Here is a 16,488-nt window from a genome sequence, read left to right as displayed (position 1 = left end):
ACTGTAGCTCTGTTTAGTGAGAGTTCCCTTTGTCGAAGTTATGATTGTCAGCAGTATGTGGGTGTGTGTGTGTTGTGTACCAGTAATTACGTGCACGTGATTGGATTGTGTATGTTGTGGGTGTGAGATGTCTGTTCTGCTGCAATTGGTAATTGATTTACACTGAGCAGTCACAAGGGAGAATCAAATTACCACCACAGAATCAATGACTGTGCATACTATTTTTACTACATTGCCTTTCTCCTTTTGTGTCTGGCCTATTGTGTTATAGTCCTGGCTGTGAGCACCTGGGATTTTTAGTTCATGGGTTGGTGTTCCTTACACACATGAGATGTGTGTCAAGTGAAGGACAGACCATGGAGGCAGGACTTTTGTTTAGCTTTCTTATTCAACTGACTGGCAGACACAGTGTATAGACACCTCCCTCCACACGCACACCCTGCCTGCCAGACTGGGTTTACAGAATAGGACAGAGCCCGAGTGTTAATTAAACCTCCCACTCCATTAATAAGCCTGAATGATTAATGACATGACAAGCAGCTATTGATGAGGACCCCTTCAGAGGCTGACATGCCGTTCTGGATGGATATGACCTCTGACCCCTGCTTGTGGATCCCTGTTCTAATTGTTGTGGCTCCATTCACCGTTAATGTTGTAAGCTTTGACGGTAACGCTCTCCATTCCGAATAACTCTGTGCACACACACACACACACACACGCACACATGGATCTCACAGGTGCATCTAGCATTTGAACCATGAAAAGGCTTGTCAGACAGTGGGGTCAGAGTTGCCATCTGGTTGCATATTTCGGTGGTGTTTTGCACAGTGCAGTGATAGGCTGCAGTACACTGTCCTGTCCTGTGTTTACTGGAGCTCAGCACCTGACTTCTCTCTCATGACATCATCACTCCCTGTGGCGTTGTGGCAGTCTGCTGTCACACGCACACACAGGCACACACAGGCACACACACACACACACACACGCACACACAGGCACGTACGCTTGCACATGCTTCTATCTGCAGCAACTTTGGAACTTTTACCTCCCTGAGCAAACCTGAGTGCTGTGTAATGATTGGCTCTCACTCCCCTCGTGGGTGTGTCTCTTCCATAGCAACCAGTGTAGGGCTAGAACTAACTTCCCCCTCCAATAACAAAGACTTCCTGTAGATTGACTGGCACAATGACTGGTTATTTGGATTTGTGATTCACTGGTAGACAGGCTGGTTGAAAGAGACCTGCTCCCTGGATTACCGTTTTTTCTCCTGCTGTTTGGATTTTGGATAGATTAGGTGTCTTTCTGTGGGATTATGCAGTCCTAACTGCTTCTGTGATGGGAGGAGGGAGAGACGTAGATTGTAGGTGCCTTGTTGTCATTAAGGAAACCAGAATACAGGAAAGAGAAGAGGGCAACTCAGGTGTTTTTTTTCCATGTTTGTTTATCTCTGCATGTCAAGCTAAATTAGGTCCACTCAGCTGTGTTTCCCAGTTTAGAGAGGACAACACCGTGTTGTTATAGCGACTGTGTTTAGCTAGCGCTTCAGCACACCACCCAATTGTAGTGATAGATCTTTCACTAGTTTTTTGCCTGCGGCTAAAACAGTGGTTGCCACCAGAGTGTTGCTGGTTACAGACCACATGGTGAGAATAAATTAGCTCCACTATCCAACTGTGTGTGAGTGACCTGTTTGTGTGTGTAGGCTTATATGTTGTATAGATGGAGTGTGTGTAAGGATTGTGTCAAGGCCTGTGTTTACGATAATGAGAAAGAATAGAGAGACCAACCAGATTGTTGCAGTAAATAGTTATTGTGTGAATGCCTCATTAATTGTGCTTTTGTGGGTGTGTATGTGTGTGAAATCTCCAGTGTGTGAGTGAATGGCTCCTCTCTGTCCTTGTCACTGGCTCTTTGTGAACCATGTGGTTCCATAGGAAGAACAAGCTGCCTCGGAGGGCCCGGGCCTACATGTGAGTGTGTCTGTCTGTCTCTCCTGTAGACCTACACAGTGTGTCTGTCTGTCCTGTAGACCTACACAGTGTGTCTGTCTGTCTGTCTCTCCTGTAGACTTACACAGTGTTTCTGTCTGTCCTGTAGACCTACACAGTGTGTCTGTCTGTCTGTCTCCTGTAGACCTACACAGTGTGTCTGTCTGTCTGTCTCCTGTAGACCTACACAGTGTGTCTGTCTGTCCTGTAGACCTACACAGTGTGTCTGTCTGTCTGTCTGTCCTGTAGACCTACACAGTGTGTCTGTCAGTCTGTCTGTCCTGTAGACCTAGACAGTGTGTCTGTCTTTCTGTCTGTCTCCTGTAGACCTAGACAGTGTGTCTGTCTCTCCTGTAGACCTACACAGTGTGTCTGTCTGTCTGTCCCTCCTGTAGACATAGACAGTGTGTCTGTCTGTCTGTCTCCTATAGACCTACACAGTGTGTCTGTCTGTCTCCTGTAGACCTAGACAGTAAGTGTGTCTGTCTCTCCCGTAGACCTAGACAGTCTGTTGGTCTGTATCCTGTAGACCTAGACAGTGAGTGTGTCTGTCTCCTGTAGACCTAGACAGTCTGTCTGTCTGTCTCTCCTGTAGACCTAGACAGTGAGTGTGTCTGTCTCCTGTAGACCTAGACAGTGTGTTTGATATAAACTACCTTGCCCAACAGAGGCACCTGTCTGTCAGACAAGTGAACCCGGCTAGGAGATTGTTTGATTTGAACTACCTGGCCCTGTTAGAATTGAGCCAGTTTGTAGCGCAGGGTATGTTTTAGTTCTTGTTTCCAGGCTCACCACCTGAGCAGGACTGTCATGATTCCACCGGCTCTGGTTACACAGCAAGTTAAACTGAGTGCAACTCAGCTGGGAGAATGGTGAAAAGAGGGAGAGATGTAAGATAAAGAGAGGTAAGGGAGAGTGGGGAAGTTGACAGTAAGGGAGAGAAAGTGAGATGAGTGAGAAAGAGAGGTAGAAGGAGAGCGAGGTGTGAGAGAGAGAGAGGTAAGGAGAAGGGGAAGTGAGATATGACTGGAGAGTTGCCAGATTGTATAATTAGTGAGAGTACCATCCTGAGATTTACTGCAGCGCCTACACAATTTATTAGTGCAGATACTTCTTTGGCTTCTTTGGAGGAGTGTGTTTGTGCATGAATGTGTGTACAGCATGTGTGTATGTGTGTTTGTGCATTTGAAGTTAACTTTGGTTTGAATTCCTGCAGTGCAGGAGTGCAGCATCTATCTTTAGTGCTAAGCATCAGACGTAGAGAAAGAACCCCCTTGTGGACTTGGGGTTCTCATAGTATCAGAGTTATCTGATTAGAAATGATGAACCACCTCTGCTACTGTACAGCATTACACCAAGAAGACTACAATACTGTATGCAAAGTCAGTTTAAATTTCAGTCAGTTGGTGAAACATTAATTTCTTTGAAGTTTTACTGATGGGTCACGTGGAGTGAATTCCCTGCTGTTTCCCTGTTATCTGTTATGGTATCTCAGCACAGATGGATACTCCAGATGTGACCTCTGAACCCACATGTCTCAGAAAGGACTAGAGATCTTGGTTCCCAACAACCTCCACTAGGCATTAGTAGGTTACTCCCCTGTTTCCTCTCTCTCTCTCTCTCTCTCTCTCTCTCTCTCTCTCTCTCTCTCTCTCTCTCTCTCTCTCTCTCTCTCTCTCTCTCTCTCTCTCTCTCTCCTCTCTCTCTCTCTCTCTCTCTCTCTCTCTCCACCTCAGCTGCTGCTGTTCACACTGATGACTCATGGTCATGTGACGAGCTGCTGAGAAGCTGTCACTGCCCACCCGCAGTACCCTGCCTTCTGTGCCAGTCTAACAGCCTGGCAGCAAAATGTGTATTTGTGTCTGTACAGTGTGTGTGAGTGTGTGTGTGTGATGTATGTATGTATGTATGTATGTATGTATGTATGTATGTATGTATGTGTGCGTGCATTCTCTGCATGACTGTGTGTTTGTGTTAGTAGCAGTGTAATATATCCAGGCTGTAGCTATGGCTGTAGATTGTACAGAAGACAGCGGGACTCTCAGGTTCAGGATAATGAGGTCATGGATGTGGGCACGTTAGCAGCATGGATGTTGGGTGAAGATTCTAAAGTAGGCTGGCTTAGCCTCCTCTTGGCTCCTGTGTGGAGATGTTCTGGTCTTCCACCTCCTTCTTCTCTGATCCACCTCTTCTTTCTCAAGGTCTCATTCTGCCCTGAGTCATTTAGATCAACTGTGTTCTTCTTTCCTTTCTCTGTCTCTGTCGTTGTCTCTCTCTCTCTGTCTCTGTCGTTGTCTCTCTCTCTCTCTCTGCCCCCCCCCCCCCCCTCCAGTGTGGAAGAAGAGCCCCCATGTCCAGAGACGTTCAGTTTCTCAGACTCCTCCTCCTCCTCCTATTGCCCCGCCTCCTACCTGGGGGGCCACACTGACCTACGCTACACCTGCCCCGCCATCCCCCCCGGCCACCAGGGACCCCCCTTCTACGCCCAGGGCCCCCCCTTGGCAACCCCTCCTAGCCCAGCCAGCTTGGCCTGGGCCCAACGAACACGCCATCAGCCTGCAAGCCTGGCGCTCCGCAAGCAGGAAGAGGAGGAGAGCAAGCGCTGCAAAGCCCTCTCAGACAGCTATGAGCTCTCCACAGACCTCCAGGATAAGAAGGTAGGATTCAATGCATTATCCCTAATGGAAGATCCATGTGACCACATGCTCCTCATCCTAACATACTGTACAGACATCTCCAATAAGATGACAGACTAACAGCTGCATTATCAAATGGCAGAAGGTGATGAGCTCTCCATCTCTCTCTCTCTCTCTCTCTCTCTCTCTCTCTCTCTCTCTCTCTCTGTCTCTGATCGGCCAGGTGGAGATGCTGGAGAGGAAGTATGGGGGATACTTCCTGAGTCGGCGCGCGGCGCGGACCATCCAGACGGCGTTCAGGCAGTACCGCATGAACAAGAACTTCCAGCGCCTGCGGAGTTCTGCCTCAGAGAGTCGCATGACGCGCCGCATCATCCTCAACAACATGAGGCTGCAGTACTCCTTCGACGACAGGCAGAACCAAGACCAGGGTCAAGACCAGGACCAAAGCCAGGACCAGGACCAGGGCCAGGACCAGGGTCTGACTAGGTAGCTGTGATGTGTTGAATGTGATACTATCTGTTATTGTGCAGAAGGTACCCTGACAATGGTGTGTGTAGTCTTGTGGTTGTTCGTCATGCCTGTACATCCCCCCTCTCAGGTACTCCCACACTGGAGGGCAGCCTGGTGCCACCGAGGGGGGAGACAGGGAGGAATACTCCCACATGGATGAATCCTTCTCGAAACAGGTGAGAGGGAGGGAGGAGGGGTTGTGGGGGAGAGGGGGAAGAACTAGAAGGGACGGAGGGAAACAGGGATGAATAAGGAGTAAGAGAGAGAGATGGGGAGGGAGGGGATAGATAGAACAAAAGGAAGGAGGGAGGGAAAGAGAGGATTTGTGGAGCCACAACATGTGGGATGTGCCTGTGTGTTTAGCTGAGGAACCCTGCGTGTGTGTGTGTTCCCAGGTCAAGTCCCTGGCCGACTCCATGGACGACTCCCTCACCTGCCAGTCTGGACAGGAGGACTCTCAGGAGGGCGATCCTGAGGAGGGAGGCGGGGAGGAGAGGGAGGAAGACTTCAGGGAGCGCGTGTGGGGAAACAACAGCAACACCCCCACCCCCCGTCGGGGTCTGGGAGGGGGCAGAGGCAGGGGAGGGGGCGTGCACGAGGACAGCACAGCGACCACTTACAGCGACGTCACACTCTACATGGACGATGGGATCCCTACCTCCCCCATGTCCATGGACCGCCCCCCTAGCAGCACGGACACAGAGTACTGGGGCCTGGGGGTGGGGCGGGAGGACAGCCGGGAGACCGAGGGAGGGGGCAGCAGCACCAGCCGCCGCAGCACCCCCTGTACGGAGTGTCGGGACCACCGGCACCGAGGGGGGGGCCACCTGCCCGTGCTGACCATCGAGCCCCCCAGTGACAGCTCCGTGGACATGAGTGACCGGTCTGACCGGGGGTCTCTGAGCCGGCAGCTGCTGTACGAGCAGGAGCAGGAGCCCGGGGGAGGAGGGGGAGAAGGAGGATGTGGGGGAGGAGGGGGGATGGGGGCGGGAGGGTCACCTCAAGGCACCATCAAGGCCAATCCCAATGGACGCTCGGTTGCCATGGCGCAGGGTCAGACGCGCACGCCGTTGGTCCGCCCCCACCCGTCGCCCATCCCCCCGCACCTCCCCCACCACACCATCCTCCACCACCACCCTCACCCGCCGATCCCCCACCCCCACCATCAGCCTCACCCCCACCTCCCCCCCATGCACCCCCACCACCCCCTCCACATGCACCACTACCCTTACCCCGACTCCCCCTCCCCGCAGACCCCTCAGCAGCAGCCTCTCACCCCCATCCTCTCCTCCTCCTCCTCGCCCTCCATGTGTGCGATGGCCCCGGGCCTGGAGCAGCACCTCATCTCGGACGGAGACAACGAGAGTCTCAACTCCACCACCAACTCCAACGAGACCATCAACTACTCCTCAGGCTCCTCCTCTCGGGACAGTCTGCGGGAGCCCCTCCCTCCTCTGGGGAAACAGACCTATCAGAGGGAGTCTCGTCACAGCTGGGACTCGCCCGCCTTCAATGATGACGTGGTCCAGAGGCGACAGTATCGTATCGGACTCAACCTGTTCAACAAGTAAGGAGGGACCGGGGTTGAAGGGACGGGGTTTGTTTTCATGAATGCAAGTGCATGTGTGTGTACTGCAACTGCGAGTGTATGTCTAACTGTGTGTATGTGTGTGTGTGTTTCCTTGGAAGGAAGCCAGAGAAGGGTATCCAGTACCTGATAGAGAGAGGCTTCGTGTCAGACACGCCTGTGGGCATCGCCAGGTTCATCCTGGAGCGGAAGGGGCTGAGCAGACAGATGATTGGAGAGTTCCTTGGCTGCCGACAGAAACAGTTCAACAAGGATGTGCTGGAGTAAGTCAGGGAATGGCTCATCATTAGGCAGAGGGGACCAATATGACAGTGACAGTGTTCTGGGTAAAAAGTGTTCTTATAACAGATGAAATGTTATTGTTAAAATATGTTTTTTAGACGTAGTTCCACCTCTAATCCTGGCCTCCCTCTGCACCCTGCCCTCCCCCACCCCTCCCTCCAGCTGTGTTCTGGATGAGATGGACTTCTCAGGAATGGACCTGGACGATGCCCTCCGGAAGTTCCAGGCCCAGATCAAGGTCCAGGGAGAGGCCCAGAAGGTAGAGAGACTCGTGGAGGCCTTCAGGTACTACATTTAGGCATACTGGGGGATTCATTCAATTCACTGAGGCATGGCAACTTGATAAGTCGTCCATCCATCTCATTAAGTGACCTCTGTCTCACTGTGTCCTTCTGGATCCTTCTCTTCCCCCCTCCCTCACCTTATTCCAGTCAGCGGTACTGTGTGTGTAACCCGGTCCTGATCCGACAGTTCCAGAACCCAGACACTATATTTATCCTGGCCTTCGCCATCATCCTCCTCAACACAGACATGTACAGCCCCAACGTCAAGCCAGAGAGGAAGATGAAGCTGGAGGACTTCATCAAGAACCTCCGTGGTGGGTTCCATCTCCCGTAACCTACAACTTACTCTACAACTAGATAGCTAGTGCTCTGGATAAGAGTGTCTGCAAAAATGACTAAATGTAGTGCTAGTCATATCGAAGCATATCCTAAATCAGCATACAGTACCAGTCAAAAGTTTTGACACAGTTTCCCAGAAAATGTATGTAAAGCCCCCTCACGCTTTCACAGTGCTTGTGTGTGTCGCTCACGCTTCACTCTTTCTGCCACCGAAACAACTGCTGCCGCTCATTCACTCTCTCCCTCTGTCCGCCTCCCACGTCTCCCCCGCCCCCTCGCCCCCTCGCCCGCCCCCAGGGGTGGACAACGGCCAGGACATCCCCAGGGACCTGCTGATCGGGATCTACCAGAGGATCCAGAAGTGGGAGCTCCGCACCAATGATGACCACGTGTCCCAGGTCCAGGCTGTGGAGAGGGTGGTGGTGGGCAAGAAGCCGGTGAGACTGCTGCTCCCCTGGAGCTTCTGTGGTACAGTTATAAAAGCAACACTGTGTTAGTTAGCAGACAGATAGACAACACTGTGTCAGTTAGCAGACAGATAGACAACACTGTGTCAGTTAGCAGACAGATAGACAACACTGTGTCAGTTAGCAGACAGATAGACAACACTGTGTTAGTTAGCAGACAGATAGACAACACTGTGTCAGTTAGCAGACAGATAGACAACACTGTGTCAGTTAGCAGACAGATAAACAACACTGTGTTAGTTAGCAGACAAATAGACAACACTGTGTCAGTTAGCAGACAGATAGACAACACTGTGTCAGTTAGCAGACAGATAGACAACACTGTGTCAGTTAGCTGACAGATAGACAACACTGTGTCAGTTAGCAGACAGATAGACAACACTGTGTTAGTTAGCAGACAGATAGACAACACTGTGTCAGTTAGCAGACAGATAAACAACACTGTGTTAGTTAGCAGACAGATAGACAACACTGTGTCAGTTAGCAGACAGATAGACAACACTGTGTCAGTTAGCAGACAGATAGACAACACTGTGTCAGTTAGCAGACAGATAAACAACACTGTGTTAGTTAGCAGACACATAGACAACACTGTGTCAGTTAGCAGACAGATATACAACACTGTGTCAGTTAGCAGACAGATAGACAACACTGTGTCAGTTAGCAGACAGATAGACAACACTGTGTCAGTTAGCAGACCGATAAACAACACTGTGTTAGTTAGCAGACAAATAGACAACACTGTGTCAGTTAGCAGACAGATAGACAACACTGTGTCAGTTAGCAGACAGATAGACAACACTGTGTCAGTTAGCAGACAGATAGACAACACTGTGTCAGTTAGCAGACAGATAGACAACACTGTGTTAGTTAGCAGACAGATAGACAACACTGTGTCAGTTAGCAGACAGATAAACAACACTGTGTTAGTTAGCAGACAGATAGACAACACTGTGTCAGTTAGCAGACAGATAGACAACACTGTGTCAGTTAGCAGACAGATAGACAACACTGTGTCAGTTAGCAGACAGATAAACAACACTGTGTTAGTTAGCAGACACATAGACAACACTGTGTCAGTTAGCAGACAGATATACAACACTGTGTCAGTTAGCAGACAGATAGACAACACTGTGTCAGTTAGCAGACACATAGACAACACTGTGTTAGTTAGCAGACAGATAAACAACACAGTGTCAGTTAGCAGACAGATAGACAACACTGTGTCAGTTAGCAGACAAATAGACACAAGTGTGGAGGTGTGTGTGCTTGCTGCAGGTGCTGTCCCTGCCTCATCGTAGACTGGTGTGTTGCTGTCAGCTGTATGAGGTGCCAGACCCTAACAGACCCCAGAGAAGTGGGGTCCACCAACGAGAGGTGTTCCTCTTCAACGACCTGCTCATGGTACAGACCGGCTCACCCTCAGCACCCATCATACTATCTAGTGTACAATTCAACTTTTTAAGCTCGTGACAACATGGCAGGCCAGTTTCTTTCACATGTTTAGCTGAGATAGATTCTTTTCCTAGGATTTGTTTTAAAGATTAGATACAAAAACACCACCAACATAACCACGTTCCCCATACGGATATACATTTCCATATGATCGTTTTGGGTGTGGGTTCTACTATGACTTACTTGTATGCTCGTGAATATACAAGAGCATATCTTTTTTCAGGGTGATCAGGTTTGTGTATGTTTCTTGCAGCTGGGGTTGGCAGTGGTAGAAAACACACACTAAGTGTGTGTGTGTTTTCTACCACTGCCAACCCAATTACATGTTTGGAATAAAAACATCTGCTGAATCAGCAGGTATTTCTTCTGTGGAATAGCAGAAGGCCTTAGTTTTAAAAGCTAAAGCTAACAATTCTGTAATGAAAGATGTTCTGCTGATAAATGCAACTCTGAGTGGTTATGTGGTCCGTGTTCTGTCCTAGTTCTAAGGTTCTGTGTTTCCCCTGCCTCCTCCCAGGTCACTAAGATCTTCCAGAAGAAGAAGACCTCGGTCACGTACAGTTTCAGACAGTCCTTTCCTCTGGTCGACATGCAAGTTCACATGTTCCAGAACTCCTGTAAGTGTTTGTCCCTCCATCTGTCCCTCCATCTGTCTCTATTTCTCCTTCTTTCTTCCTCCTTCTTTCACTCTCATCCTTTTCTCCTTTGCTCATTTTCTACCCTCTTCATTATCCCTTTCTCTGTCTCCCCTTCTGTCCTCCCTCGATCTCTCTCCTCCATCTGCACTCCCCCCCTGTACCACTATCTCTCTTCATCTCCCTTTTTTGTCTTTCCACCCCCTCTCCCCACCTCCTTCCTCCCTCTCTCTCTCTCTCTCTCTCTCTCTCTCTCTCTCTCTCTCTCTCTCTCTCTCTCTCTCTCTCTCTCTCTCTCTCTCTCTCTCTCTCTCTCTCTCTCTATTTATAGCCTCACAGTAGGGTTCTACAGCCATCCAACCAGACCAGTGAGGACAGTGAAACGTGTTATCGTTGTTCCCCCTCACACTGTAAACATCACTCTCCGTCCAGAGAGATGACCTCATCGAAACATGAGCAGTATTGCAGATGTTATGTACCTATGAGAGGGTTCAGCTGTATGCTTGCCATGCTGGTTGTGTGTTGTTATCGTCTCGGAGATACAACTGATATCATGTTATTATCAATGTTTCACCCTCGTCTCCATCCTGACAGATTGTAACGAGTGAATCATCAGTGTGCTGTATGCCAGGTCGCCTGATGGTAGTGTGTGTGTGTGTGTGTGCTCAAGCATATCTGTGTGATTTGCAAGAGAGTATCTCCTTACTAGATCACTGAATTACAACCCTGAATCCATGTTTTTACAGGATACACTGCAATGTAATTATTTATTCATGTAGTGGTCCTACCTTGGCCATTTTGATTTTTTGTTTGTAAATGTTGTTGTCTGCATACTTACGGTTATACCTGCTTACTGTGTATGTTTACTTGTTTTTGATGAACGGATGTGTATTTGATTAGTTTACACATCAGCGGTTCTCCCCCTAGACTACCCCCACGGTATCCGTCTGACGTGTGCGAGCCCGGGCAGCGAGAGGCAGCTGCTGATGGCCTTCACGGCCCCCAGCCAGCAAGACCGAGGGCGCTTCACCTCCGACCTGCGGGAGAGCATCGCCGAGGTGCAGGAGATGGAGAAGTACCGCGTGGAGTGTGAGCATACTAAACTACGCTGCTACGCTAGGACACTACGCTAGGACACTACGCTAGGACACTACGCTACTGCATACTAGAATGCAGTCAGAATAATACACTTTGCCAGCGAGTTGTAAGATGTCACTCTGAATCCAACATTGACCAACATACAAAGTTCTATACTGTATGTGTAAATCTTGTTTTAGATAATAATTTAGAAAAAAATCTTCCTCACCTCACACCAATACTCCTCCCCCCTTATCGTCCCCCATCTCTCTCTTTCAACCCCCCCTCCCCCCTCTTGTTCCCTCCCTCCAGCTGAGCTGGAGAAGCAGAAAGGCGTGGTGCGTCCCAGCGGCCTCAGCGGCGGAGGAGGGGCGGGGCCTGGCGGCCCAGGAAATGAAGGGGGCGGGTTGAAGACGGTGGGGGTGAACGGTACCCTGGGAAGGCCCAGTCTGGACGACACCTACGCTGCAGTGGACGGCCTCAAGCGCTCCGCCCTCAGCTCCTCCCTCCGAGACCTGTCTGACACAGGTAGGATGAGAGTGTTCCCTCTGAGGACTTGTCGACACAAGTGGGATTGTGACTGAGTTTAGGAAAAGATTGTGATTAGGGGGCGGGTTGAGAATTCTATCTATTCTCAGAATCTCGTTTTAGTAGAAAAGCCCATCTTCACCCTCAGCTTCTTTGTTAGTGTCTACTGGAGTTTTGAAGGACAATTTATCATCATTCCAGAATCCAGAATTTGTAGGCTTGTGCTTTCTGTCTTTACCCCCCCCAAGGGAGCTCCTGTGTGGGTCTTCTTCTGCCTTAGTGACTGGGTGTCTGTGATCGCCCCAGCTCAGTGTGTTTTCCACACACAAAGGCATCCACAAGACATGTTCATTTCAATCTGTTGTCCTTGAAAACCTGCAGGCCGCTGAGCAAAGTGGCTGTCACTTAGACAGAGTGATGGAGGCCTTTCTGTTGAATGTCAGTCCTCTGCAGACCTGCAGACTGAAGGCCTTCACCATGGTTTCTGAGAAATATCGTTTATGATATAACAGGAAAGCTAAAAGCTGCTAAGCTACTTGACACTGTGCAGTGCTCCGGTGCCATCTGGTGTCCAGAGGGAGATTTGCAGGAAGAAATGCGAAGAAGGTTGTAACAGATCTCAGTCATTTTGGGTGATCTACTGAAACAGCTGATCTATAAGTAATGCTGAACATTGGAGTGTGTATGTGAGCGTGTGAACATTTGTTTATCAATTGTTGTGGAGGGGGAGGGGGGTTGCAGAGCTAGGTGTTGCAGAAGTCTGCCTTACACAGGTTAAGGTAGTCGATCATGACCTCTTATGCGTTGGGTGCAGGGAAGCGTGGGAGGAGGAACAGTGTGGGCTCCCTGGACAGTGCCATCGAAGTAAGTCTGCGGGGGTGGAGCGTTGCCCTCCACTCCCCAAACCGCCCTGCAACCGTGTGGATGGTGCATGCGTCTCCAGCACCAATCAGGTGTCAGGTGTCTGTGCTGTCTTCCTGTCCTGTGTTTGTGTACTAAGCATCCTGGTTGTTAGGGAGGGCCAGGCTGCGGCCCTGTGGGCCAGCCTGCTGCTGCCACTCACATCCCTGTGGCTGACGTGCATGGGTCTGCCTCCCCAGCTTGTTCTGCATGTTTCACTGCTAGTGCTGCCCCCTGCGGCCCTGCGTGGAGGACCCTGATACGAGTGACAGGGCACCTGCATGAACACTGACATGTGAAGCGTCTGCATGGTGTTTGTGTTGGTTTGGCGTGTTGTGTTTGAACTGGTTGCTTTGTGTTTCACAGCTGTTTGCGGATATGAGCATTATCACGACCAACAACTGTTGGAGTTCATGTAGTTAGTATCTTACTCCTTTCTTCTCTTTTTCTCCTTATCCTCCCTGTCTGCCATCCCTACTCCTACTTTCTCGATCTCCTCTCCCTCCTCCAGGGCTCCATCATTAGCAGCCCTCGATCCCAACAACGCCCCCTCATGGTGGGAGGCGTCCCCTACGGCCTTGAAGACTACCGGCCTCATCGCCCCATCCTGAGCCCCGGATCTGGGGTGGGGGGTGGGCCGGGGCAGCTTCACAACGCCACAGGGGGGCTGGTGTCCCATGGGGGCACCCTCTCCAGCAGTGGCAGCAGCGGGGGCCCGGGTGGGGGCAGCGGAGGGAGTGGCGGTTCCTTCCTGGGGAGCCTGTTTGGCAATCGTCGAGCCAAAGGCCCCCCCGGGCCTCTCATCCCCCCTGGACCCCACTACCCTGCACCTGTGCCCCCTCCGACCGCAGGGGGGCCGCCCCCACCCTCCCCATCCGCCCTCAGCCAATCCGACCCTGGCGGACCCTCCAAGATCCAAGCTCTGCACGCCCAGTATTGCCATGGCAACAGCAGCAGCGCTGGCAGCAGGGTCGCGCAGCAGCCTCCGCCGCCCTACCACCATCACCACCGCTACCACCACCAGCCCGCGCCCCTGCCCATGCCCACCATGCCCACCTCCGCCCAGAACAGTGGCCACCACACCCTTCACAGGGTGACCTCGTCGGGCAAACGCCCTGGGCAGGGGCCCGCGCCCGCTCCCTCTCACGGCCAGCTGGGCCAGCAGCAGCACGGGCACAGCAGCCACGGCATGGGACAAGGACGCTACTCCTGCACCCCTCCTCCCCTCTCGCCTCACTCCCCTCACTCCCCCGTCCCCCCGCTGTCCCTCTATCACACACACTCGGTACGAGGGGGTGGGGGAGGGGGGGTCAAACTCCCTCTGACCCTCTCCCACTCTCAGCCCCACCCTCACGCACACTCCCACGCTGTGCTCAGCCACCCCCACAACCACGTCGGCCACGCTCACAGCCCCCACCAGGTGCCCCACCCGTCCCACCAGCCTCACTTCATCTTCTCCACGCCCCCTCCCCAGACCCCTATCGCCCGCCACGTGCCCCAGGCCGCCCAGTACGTGCCGCAGTACCCCCCTCTCTCCTCCATCCCGCCTCCTCCGCCGCACTCCCCCCTTCCTCCGCCTTCGCCCTCGCCCCTCACCCCGCTCTCCCCTCATCCGCAAGTTGGCCAGGGGGGAGGCGGGGCGGGAGGGGCGGGCAGCTCCAAGTCCAAGCCGGTCAGTCGTATCAGCACGGTGGTGTGAGGGGGGCCCGGGCAGCAGGGTACCCTGACTGGCAGCAGGGGGCGCTAGTGAGAGCGGAGAGGGCCGGGAGGAGGAGGAGGAGGAGGAGGGGTCAGATTCAGCTCTACCGACACGGCCGCCTGGCTAGGAGGAGGGGCAGAGGCAGTGGGCAGAGAAACCTGCTGAGCCTCTGTTATTTTCACCTCCACTGCCCAAACAAGTAGCCTGTCAGGCGGCCATCACCTGACAACATGGCCTGGCAGGCTGGGAGCTGACACAGCACACTCTGGATGATGACCAGCTGGCCTGACAAACAGCACATGTACAAACACAGAGACACACATGTGAGCAGACACGTGGATGCACAAGGGAACGTCTTCTTCAATTTCTATCTTATCAACTGTCTGAATCCTCAAGGGGGATGGAGGAGGAGGATCCAATCCCAGCCTCACAGCTGGATTGGACGACGTGGTTGGTCGTGCTGTGTTTAGTGTTAGCCAATAGGAGAGATGTAAAGGAGTGTCTGTGTTTTAGCCAGGCGTAAATAACCTGCTAGTTTGCCAGAGAGAAGATTACAGAGGAAGGGTGCCAAACATATGAAGCCTATATGCCTGTTGTACAGTGGTACACAGGGTAAGCACAGGCCATAAAATGGTGGCTCATAAAGGTCTAGTGCATTATGGGATGTGTAGTTGATTTAGAATTATTTTTCTGCAATGTGTTGTCCATATGTGTCCTTTGATAAAGCATGAAACATAGAGGAGACCAGTGGGATAGGATGAGTGTACACTACTCCTTCACCACAGAAAGACAATGGAACACACACACATACACACACATACACATACACACGCACAGACACGTACACACACTGAACCCTGCAGGGTCGGAGGTTTGCTAGCACGTCCTGCGTGCTCAGTATTCTAGAGAGGCTTAAATCCTCAGTATAGGCTGTCAAATTAGATCTTCGTGTCAGGAAACATCTTCGTTCGTTCGTTCGAACTGAAATGAATACTCTCCTAAATGTGATTTTCTCCTCTTGTTATTAAGCCCCATGATATTGAAGGAACCATTCCAAATGGACTATCTGCTGTATAACATCCTGATGATGGAGGTACATGTGGCTGAGATGTTTACCACAGCGATTGCTACTGATACAGTATATTACTATGGATATTATTGGTGTAACAGCTACTACTAATATTAATAATTATTGTTTGGGCTGTTTTGTACCGTTCTGCGTTTATTTTTTTATCGTGCTTGAAAATGAAATGGTGTTTTGGGGGTACGGGTTACTACTATAATACTAACATCTCTTCTGATCTTGACAGTAGAACAATATCCTAGAGAAAAACATTTGACTGGTGAAATTGTTACTAACACAAGCTTGTGAAGATACAAGATACAGCTATATCCACTCATTACTGGGCAAACAGCAGGCAATACACACAGGGACACATACACAAGCTGACACACATATACGTAGTCCCTCCCCTTCACCGCCACCCCTAAATTCCAGCTCTCTGATTGGTCCAGACACAGCCCAAATGCAACTTGTTGTAATACCCCACGCAACCAGCAGAGGGTAATGGAGAAACACTAAGACAGGTGCTTGGTTGAAATTAATCCTCCTCACTTTTTCTCTACTGACTTCTTTTCACTTTTTGTCCCCTCTTCACTCCTTTCCTTTCCTCCCTTCTCCTTTCCTTAACGCTCCTCTCCTCTCCCCTCCCCTCCCCTCCCCTCCCCTCCCCTCCCCTCCCCTCCTCTCCCCTCCTCTCCTCTCCCCTCCCCTCCTCTCTCCTCCCCTCCTCTCCTCTCCCCTCCCCTCCCCTCCTCTCCTCTCCTCTCCTCTCTCCTCTTCTCCCCTCCCCTCCTCTCCTCTCCCCTCCCCTCCCCTCCCCTCCCCTCCTCTCCTCTCTCCTCCTCTCCCCTCCCCTCCTCTCCCCTCCCCTCCCCTCCTCTCCTCTCCTCTCCTCTCTCCTCCTCTCCCCTCCCCTCCTCTCCCCTCCCCTCCCCTCCTCTCCTCTCCTCTCCTCTCGCCTGTTACTCTTCTTTTCTCTCTGGTCAGAAGGTCCTCTCCGGTGTCTTGCTTCTGCTGTGATCCCAGTTGCATGT

At 51.5% G+C, this 16,488-nt stretch overlaps 1 protein-coding gene across 5 annotated transcripts in view; it reads left to right on the top strand.

Moving 5' to 3' along the window:
- Nucleotides 1-15,222, top strand: part of LOC134019166 (IQ motif and SEC7 domain-containing protein 2-like) — a 42,780-nt gene extending 27,558 nt beyond the window's left edge. For 4 of the 5 annotated variants that reach the window (XM_062459771.1, XM_062459770.1, XM_062459772.1 and 1 more), the window contains 14 exons: nt 4,321-4,645; nt 4,848-5,113; nt 5,226-5,313; nt 5,533-6,704; nt 6,827-6,988; nt 7,170-7,292; nt 7,439-7,605; nt 7,928-8,067; nt 9,376-9,501; nt 10,070-10,169; nt 11,115-11,276; nt 11,577-11,792; nt 12,607-12,656; nt 13,204-15,222. In XM_062459771.1, the coding sequence (XP_062315755.1) occupies nt 4,321-4,645; nt 4,848-5,113; nt 5,226-5,313; nt 5,533-6,704; nt 6,827-6,988; nt 7,170-7,292; nt 7,439-7,605; nt 7,928-8,067; nt 9,376-9,501; nt 10,070-10,169; nt 11,115-11,276; nt 11,577-11,792; nt 12,607-12,656; nt 13,204-14,391 (4,285 nt within the window). In that variant the 3' untranslated portion in view covers nt 14,392-15,222. Of the gene's footprint in view, nt 1-1,869; nt 1,971-4,320; nt 4,646-4,847; nt 5,114-5,225; nt 5,314-5,532; nt 6,705-6,826; nt 6,989-7,169; nt 7,293-7,438; nt 7,606-7,927; nt 8,068-9,375; nt 9,502-10,069; nt 10,170-11,114; nt 11,277-11,576; nt 11,793-12,606; nt 12,657-13,203 lie in introns of all 5 variants that reach the window. The other variant, XM_062459775.1, reaches the window with a different exon arrangement.
- The last annotated feature ends 1,266 nt before the right edge of the window (nt 15,223-16,488 follow it).

The sequence above is a fragment of the Osmerus eperlanus genome, chromosome 4 (genome assembly GCF_963692335.1).
Source record: "Osmerus eperlanus chromosome 4, fOsmEpe2.1, whole genome shotgun sequence".
NCBI classification, from domain to species: domain Eukaryota; kingdom Metazoa; phylum Chordata; class Actinopteri; order Osmeriformes; family Osmeridae; genus Osmerus; species Osmerus eperlanus.
The sequence above is the reverse complement of the archived record's forward strand: the minus strand, read 5'-3'. Positions and strand labels throughout refer to the sequence as shown.